Raw genomic sequence first — 8,677 nt, forward strand, 5'->3', positions numbered from 1 at the left:
AGATTTTCTGAAGAAGGGTCCCGACCTGAAACGTCAACTTTCCTGCTCCTCTGATGCTGCCTGGCCTGCTGTGTTCCTCCAGCTCCACACTGTGTTATCTCTGACTCCAGCATTGGCAGTTCTTACTAATCTGAGATCAGATTGTGCTTGTTCATTTCAAGGTGTGATTGCTTACAATATTCTCTGTACTTGTGTTTATTCTAGCCTTATTTTTATTTAACTCTGTCCACATATTCCTCTATTCCCTTCTGTCTCACGTGCTTATCAAAAGTCACCATAGTGCCAGAGGGCAGCTCTCTCCTTAGAGAGGAGTAACTGGTAGTGAATATAATGAAGTGAGATTGTGAAGGCAGGAACTTTATGATGACCTCAGCTAGTGTGGGAAATGTACCCACAATGTGGTGTCACTGCACCTCAAACCAACTGTCCAACCAACTGAGTTAAACAACCCCTAAGATGTAATTTCAAGTTCGCATCAGGATTTGAACCAGAGGCTTCAATCTACAGTCAAACGCATTTTATTTTATATGATCCCTCCATGTGGAAACAGGTCATTCGGCCCAAAGAGTCCACACTGACTCTCCAAAGAGCATCCCACCCAGACCTATCCCGTTACCCTAGCGCTGTAACCCTCCATTTCCCATGGCTATCACACCTAACCTACACATCCCTGAACACTATGGGGCAATTTAGCATGACCAATCGACCTAACTTATACATCTTTGGACTGCGGGAGGAAACCGAAGGACCCGGCAGAAACCCACGCAGACACAGTGAGAACATGCAAACTTCACACAGTCGCCTGAGGGTGGAATCGAATGCGGTGAGGCAGCAGTGCTAATCACTGAGCTACCATGCCACCAGTTCTATATTGAACCATTGTACCTATTCAGCTTCCACTCAAATGCTTTTTCTAAATGCATTAATACTTTAAAGACACTTTTCACAGTAATCATTGCATGTAAGTTTCACATTGTCTTCAGGCTCTAGGTTGATTTTTGACTTGTTAGTGACTTTTTGCACTGATTACAGCCAGATTTCATTCCGGATCAACTCATTTGGTGGCACAATATCCTTAAAGTTGCAATTTGTTGCAATAACTGATGTAACACCACCGATGAGATCCATTAAGTGGTTAGAGCTGTTCCAGATCTTTGAGGAAGTGAGTAAACAAGGTGAGACTATTCTTATTTGGGCAAGCCCAAGAATCAAAGGATTTAAGACTATTGACAAAAGAAACAATGATGCCATGAGAAAAACATTTTTTGCAGCAAGCAACAGTCTTGATGTAGGCTCATATCATTCCAAACTTTATGAACTCTCCCTTTCTGATGCTGCCAAATCTGCTGCATTTCTCCAGTCTCCTCTGTGTTGGTTTCAGGTTCCCAGCATCTGTAGTATTTTGCTTTCACTTTCTGCAGCAAATTGTTTCGAATGTGCACCCTCTGAGAAGGTAGTGGCAGCATGGCTTACGGGGGAAAAGAAACAGCATAATTATCTTAAAGTGAAAAATTTTGCAGGCTACAGGGAGAAGACAGAAGAGTGGTACTAAATGAATTGAAATAAACAAAAAGCGCTGATGAAACTTAGCAGGTCTGCCAGCATCTATAGACAAAGAGAGAGAAACAGAGTTAACGTTTCAAGTCCAGTAACACTTCTTCAGAATTGCTGTTGCAAATAACCAACAGTGAAGACAAAGGGGTAAATAACCTCCTTGCATGCTGTCAATCTTCTGCATATGAATATTTCCGCATTGTACATGTTTTGTCACATGACACGCTATCACGTGGTGTCTGTTCACGCGTAATGTACGTCGTCACGTCATGTTGCGTGTGTTGGCGATATATCCCATGATTCAAGGTGCTGGGTCTCTTTCCCTGAATTACAATGTCTAAGAGAGGTAAGCGGTTGGAGGGACCCTCAACAGAATCCACTGCCATCCGTGTTACATATCGCCGGCACTCCTGTTTTTGTATTTGGATCATTATTACAATTGTCTTAGCTGTCGCTCGGTGTGACTGTTAGTAAAAATCAGCGGACTTTATCACACAATAAACCTCTTATTGTTCTGGTATCCGTGGCGGCCGCCATGTTGGATCCAACCCGGCTCGTGTGGGCAGAGAGACTTGCAAAGTTCTGTCCCTACCCAGAAACTGGTTTAACATTCGCTGCAATACCGTGGAAAGGGTATAAATTGGTTAATTGGGTGAAGCCAGGAGCAGGCTGCCTTCTAGGCGTAGGCTGCGCCCCCATGTCGTTGATTCCAGCAGCGGGGCCCTGTCAGAAAGCTGCTGTTTGGGGCTTTCACTTGAAGGGAGATATCTTAATGCTGTAACTTCAGCCTGCTGTGTGGGGACGTTTAGGCAAAGCGAGGGAGCATATTGGTGGTAAAAATGATTAGTTTGCATGCTCTACAGCCCACCTTTTCTTATTGTAAAGTTCTGCTTAGATCGCAACATCAATTATTACCCCAGAAACACAGAATTCTGGAAATAATTAGTGACAGACAAGATCTGAATTGTCCTGCACCTATCCATCCATTAATATTTCAAGTTTACAAGGTCTGCATCTGTAATGATACAAGGTTGGCTAAGCTTCTGAGATTAAACTATCCCTCTTTCTTTAATGAAGATGTTGGAAAACTGAATTACTTTGTTAGTGTAATGTATATCTGTAACTGAATTCCCATGTAAAGATAAATGGCCTGTGGGAAGTAACCAGCAGTTACAAGTCCCAGCTAAATGTATTCCACGTGGCTTTTGATTAGTTGCACACTGCTGAAATATCTTATTTTCGTTGGTTGCAGGACGTGGTGGTTCGTCCGGAGCGAAGTTTCGCATCTCCCTCGGTCTCCCCGTGGGGGCTGTAATTAACTGCGCCGATAATACAGGTAAGAATGTTTTTGTCTGAGTCCTATATGGTAAGACAGAATAATTTTACATTTGGCCTTTTTGCCTGTGAAAGCATATTACGTTTGAAGGAAATGCAGGAAAAGTTCACTAGTCGGATTTCTGGGATGTGGGGAGTTTGCATTGGGAAATATTAAGGGGACAAGGCATATTCATGGGATTTTTGATGAAAGGGGATGAGCGATTATTGGAATGTAGTGTCAAGTTTAAAATCAGATCAGCTATGATTTTTGTTGAATGGTGGAGCAGTCTCAAAGGGCCAAATTACTTGTTCTGGCTTTTGTTATAAGCAAGACAGTGCTAAAATGTATAAAATCCTTAAAAAGGCTTGAGAGAGTGGGTGTTAAATGGTTATTTGCCTTGCTTTGAGGAGTCTATATATAGGTGTGTCAGTCTCAAAGCGAGAGGTTGGTTATTTCCGATTTAAAAGAAATGCCTTCACATAAAGGGTTGTAGTTCTTGAAAATCCCAGTGAGCTGTGGATGATGTTTATGAATGTGCTGAAGATTGGTCTTGACAGATTTTGGTTGCTAAGAAATGGGGTTAGTATAGTTGGTAGATTCGATAGAAGAATATCGAATGGCAGGACTGACTCAACTTCCTGCCTAAAGGTGGGAAGGTCTGTTCTAGTGAAATTAAGTAGTTTTTCTAGGATTGTGTCCAGCTGTGTTAATATTGGGCATTCAATATTTTAGCATGTAGGGATTTTAGGTCTTATATTAAAATGATCTTTGTGTGAGATTGTGTGCATTTATTCTGGCGTATTCTCAAGACATGCTTTGAATGGTTTATACCTGTGTATGTTTTGAAGTGTGGTGTCTGCTTTTTTTTCTATGGTAACTGTAGGAAGATGTTTTACCTGTTTGCTGATCGTGTGCTTTCAGGGGCCAAGAACCTGTACATCATCTCTGTCAAAGGCATCAAGGGACGTTTGAACAGACTACCAGCTGCTGGTGTTGGTGACATGGTCATGGCAACAGTAAAGAAAGGCAAACCAGAACTCCGGAAAAAGGGTGAGTGAGCTCCTTGAAATTAGTGAGTCGGAATGATGAAGAGGAAGATCTTGCAGCCTGTAAGTGTGGCTTTGAATCAGTATAAATTGTCCAATCTATTGTCAGCAGTGGGGAATTCTCAAGTACAGCACTATGGGTGTAACATTATTGTATTTATCAAATCACGTTTTAACCTCCAGGGTTATACACTGAGGAATCCTGGATGTGAATTTTATTGACATGTTCATTTGGATATCTCCTTTTTCCATCTTGTGCATGTCTTCAATTCATTAAACAAAGTTGGTGTAGAGTAGCAGGGAGACAAGTTTTTCTTAGTTGATTCTTGAATGTGGGCAAGAGATGCTGTTGACACCAAGGAGAGAATGGGGTGTGTTGGATTGCAAGAGCAAGTAGCAATGTCAGATACTGTGGGGTTATTCTCAAGTACCAGTGGAAATAAGTGGATGATGTGGGTGTTATAACTGGTTGAGATTGTGTTGAGAACCTTGATATTCAAGTAACTCAAAGCTGATTCTGGTTTCCTTAGATTCGGTTTATAATGTAGTGTGGGCATCACCTGTATTTAGACTGAGAACCTGTAACTGTAACCTGTAGCGAAACTAGTAACCTGTCTGTGAATTAACATTTGAATTGCTTCTCAGGATGCATTGGAGTCATTTGGGAAGTCAGTGCATGTACTTCAGATGTGTTTTTACTTTTTTGTTCTTAATAGCTTTCTACTAGAACTCAAATGAATGGAGGATAGTACGTAATAGAATTATTGGATAACGCTTACATGTGATGGCCTGGTTTACTAAGGTCTGTCAGTGACTCCATATGTTTTATATTGTGCCTCTGAGTGTAATATTCTTATTGGCATCCACAGTGTACATAGTCATGTTTTGTTACTGTTTAGATTCATCTCTATTTGTTGAGTGGTGCAGAAGATTGTTTATGCTGAGTGTGAAATATTGCCACTTGCTCACAATTTCTGAAATTCGTAGTCCAAAAGCAAAGTTGTGAAATCTGTTTTGTGCATACTAAGATAATACACTAATAACTCAAGGAATAAAGAACATGTCCCCATTGATCTGAAACTGAGTCCCCATTTGAAGTCTGAAGACTTTTGTGCTTGTATGTGTGTAATACTTATGGACTGTCTACACCTCAGACTTGGTGCTTGGGTTAATATTTTCTATTTCAGATAATCACATACATGTCATGCCATCTATAATTTGCTCCCTTTCAAAGCTGAATAGCCTGCTCCTTGGATTTTCATTATGATTGTATTTTACTGACTGGTTCACCCTCCTAAAAGCACTTGCTTTGTCTGTACTGTGTGGCTCAGTGAGTTGTCAGGGATGGGAATAGTAACTCATTGCTTTTGGGTGAGATTGCAGCTGCATTGTTGTAGAATCTCAATCCGCAGTGAAACAGTTTGCAATCTGATTCTTGAAGGGATGGGGCCCTGGATTTAAATGGCTTCACGAGGCTGACTTCAGCACAGTTTGCTGTGTATTTGTTGTTCAACTACAAAGATGACTTTTTCTGTTCCATAGCTCTACAATGGAATAAACTGAAACCAAAATAAGCATGGCAATTAGCTCCATTTAGATTTTGTTTCATAATGGGAGATTGCAAATACTGACCATCTTTTCTGTTTCCTCATGGTACAGTGCATCCAGCAGTAGTGATACGGCAACGGAAAGCATACCGGAGAAAAGATGGAGTATTTCTCTACTTTGAAGACAATGCAGGGGTGATAGTAAATAACAAAGGAGAAATGAAAGGTATAGGTGACAGTTGAAAAATCTACATTTTAATGTTTCACTTCTGTATTCCTGTGTTTCCTTTTTTCCAACTGTTCAGAATTCTCATCTGTTGTGTATTGAACAATGCACAGTTCCCTTCCTAAAAGCACTTGCTTTGCCTCTTCTCCATGGCTTATCAAGTTGTCGCGGAAGGGCAGAGCAACGCATTGCTTTTGGGTGAGGTGGCAGCTGCTATGTGCTGTACAATCTCAAGTAGTGGTGTGACACTGCATTGCAAATCCTGAAACTTGATTCAGTCACTTTTTTTTTTCTCCCATTGCTGAGGTACAATGAGCTGAAGGCTCATTCTGGTTGTGAGAAACAAGTGTGTCCATTTTGTAACTGGATATTGGAATGCTTGTCCATCTTGTGCCTCTACTGACTGGAAGTAGGGTCAATCTTGAATTTCCTGTTTTTTTTTCTTTAATCAGCTGCTGGGGGTTTGTTTCAATATGAATTAAAGAGCCTGACAGTTATAAATGCTGCTGTCCCTTAAATTGTTTCAGTCATTGAATTCTAATTGTAAATAATTTTTTTTCCAAAATCCTGAAACCATCCAGTGCTGCACTGAGTTGGCTAAATGTCTGGCCAGCAGTTGAGAATAATACCAGTAATACAGTTTGGTTTCCTTAAAACCAAAATATGTAGGAGTAGGAGTCGGCCCATTGAGCCTGCTCTGCCATCCAATGAGATTACAGCTGATCTGATAATCCTCAAATCCACTTTCCTGCCTTTTCCCTATGACTGTTGATTCCCTGATTGAAAATCTATCTCACCCTTGAATATGCTGAACAGCCCGGAGTCAGCTCCCTGCAATAAAGAATTGAAAAAAAAATTGTGTATTTCAATAAGGTTACTTGTCATTTTTCTGAACTCCATGGTAATGGACCTAGTCAACTTCTCCTTGTAAGACAGTCCCTCCACGTCTGGTATCAACCTCATGAACCTTCAGGTGGATAATCTCCAATCTCAGCATATCTTTCCTTCATATAGTTTTAGCAGAGAATCCTTTCTTTTATACTCCATTCCCTTTTTGGTATTTGCACGAGGACTCCCAAGACCCCCTGTTCTGTAACTTTCTGCATATTTATGCATTTAAATAATATTCAGCTCTACCTTCCTGCCAAAGTGCGTATCCTCACATTTCCCTATGTTCTATACCATCTGCCAAGTTTTTACCTGCTGACCTTTGCAAGTTATCATCTTCACCACTTGCCTTCCCACCTATTTGTCGTCTGCAAACTTGGCTACAGTTCATTCACTTTCCTTATCCAAGTAATTAACGCTACCCTGAAGTAGATTGGACCTGCATCTCCATGTTTGATGTAGATTGGTCCCCCTTGAGCTGTGGAAGAGATGCCTATTATACCTGTCATCTGATACAGTTGCAATTCTAACACTGATCTTTTATAGATGGAACAGAAATGATTATGTCCTCTAACTTTAATCAATAGTTAGATATAAGTTTCTATGTGGCATTTGTCATATTTAAACAACTTGTCTCCTGGTCAACTTGTGACTTGCTAATAACACCTGGTTTTGTTTTTAGGCTCTGCAATCACAGGCCCTGTTGCCAAGGAGTGTGCAGATCTGTGGCCCAGGATTGCTTCCAATGCTGGGAGCATCGCATAAGAATTGTAAACATTTCCTACAATAATACCTGTACAATTCAATAAATATTTTTACTCCTAGAGACTTGAGAAGTCATTGAGTTTATTTTTGATTGTCCCCTAATTTATCTGTAGCACGTTCTGTAATCAGATGTGGTTTGCACTCGCTGTTTGTGTAAATAAAATAACCTGTATTTGATAATCTTCACTCAAGTCTTACATTTAATATCAACTGTCTCTTCTGTAGATTACATAATTGGGAAATTCTACTGTCTTTATCTCCCGAATAGGTGATTTAGTTAAGCAAGCTGTTGACTTGTAATCTGTGGTATCAGTTGATTTAAAATATCATTTCCTGAATGACTGTTTGGAGACAGAGTTAAAATGCAAATTTTGAGGCTGGATTGACAATCTAGCTTCGGACAAATGGAAATTGTTTACACTGCCCCCATCCACCCCCAAATTCGTCACATAAGTTAGGTTTATACAAAATTTATAAAATCAAATACTGCTGATGCTGTAAATCTGCAGTTGGCACAATGCTGGAAAAACTCAAGTGTCAACATCTGTGGAGACAGAAAGTTAACATTCTTGAGTCTGGAATGACGTGAGCACAACAGAAATCAGTTCTGAAGAAGTCATCATAGAATCCCTACAGTGTGGAAACAGGCCTATCAGACTTGTAATGTTAATTCTGGTTTTCTCTCCAAGTTTATACAACATATGTATTGGTGTACAAATTGACTATGAAGCACTTTGGGACATGCAGTGGTTCTGAAAGTGTTTGCAAATGCAAATCTTCTCTGATCTTCAAACAGGGAGAATTTGAACTGAAATTTATAGGTGACCCTTCACCTTTGTTCTCTTTTTCTCTTGGCCTTTTGTTAGGAATGCTCATCTTAGTTCTGATTAATTGAATCCTCAGATGCTGCAGCGCCTTGAGAAAAGCTAAAGTAGATTCTTTTTGAAGAGGGTGGTCACATAGATCATTGATGATTGGAATTTGGAGGCTTATTGAAATTTCTGTACAAGCTGTTGTTGCAATTCAGTTGACAGTTCCCCTCTGAGGTCCATGGAGAGAAAACATGATACAAGTCTAGTTCCTGATCAGCGTTTATTGCTGGAAAGTGTACTTGTGCAAAAGGGAGTAAGGGCAGGGTCAGATTTTGTTCTTCACAGTTGAATGATATGCCAATATCATTTGCCTTTGGTCAAATGAGGCTTTCAAAATTTGAGATAATAGGTGTCTCAAAGGAAGCCTTTTATTTGGGTGGGGAAATTACAGTAGCTGCAAACCCACTGTTGAATATACAAAATTGAGTATTCAAATAGTTCTCCTTCAGTTAAAAGATGTG

General features: G+C 40.2%; 1 protein-coding gene across 1 annotated transcript; it reads left to right on the forward strand.

Annotated features, from left to right (window-relative positions):
- The first annotated feature begins 1,808 nt into the window (after window positions 1-1,808).
- Window positions 1,809-7,407, forward strand: rpl23 (ribosomal protein L23). Its single transcript, XM_020532459.2, has 5 exons — window positions 1,809-1,900; window positions 2,807-2,890; window positions 3,794-3,922; window positions 5,578-5,691; window positions 7,262-7,407. The coding sequence occupies exons 1-5, from the start codon at window positions 1,888-1,890 to the stop codon at window positions 7,342-7,344; spliced, it is 423 nt and encodes a 140-aa protein (XP_020388048.1). The 5' UTR covers window positions 1,809-1,887; the 3' UTR covers window positions 7,345-7,407.
- Window positions 7,408-8,677: the final 1,270 nt, after the last annotated feature.

Source organism: Rhincodon typus, chromosome 30, assembly GCF_021869965.1.
Source record: "Rhincodon typus isolate 14 chromosome 30, sRhiTyp1.1, whole genome shotgun sequence".
Lineage (NCBI taxonomy): Eukaryota > Metazoa > Chordata > Chondrichthyes > Orectolobiformes > Rhincodontidae > Rhincodon > Rhincodon typus.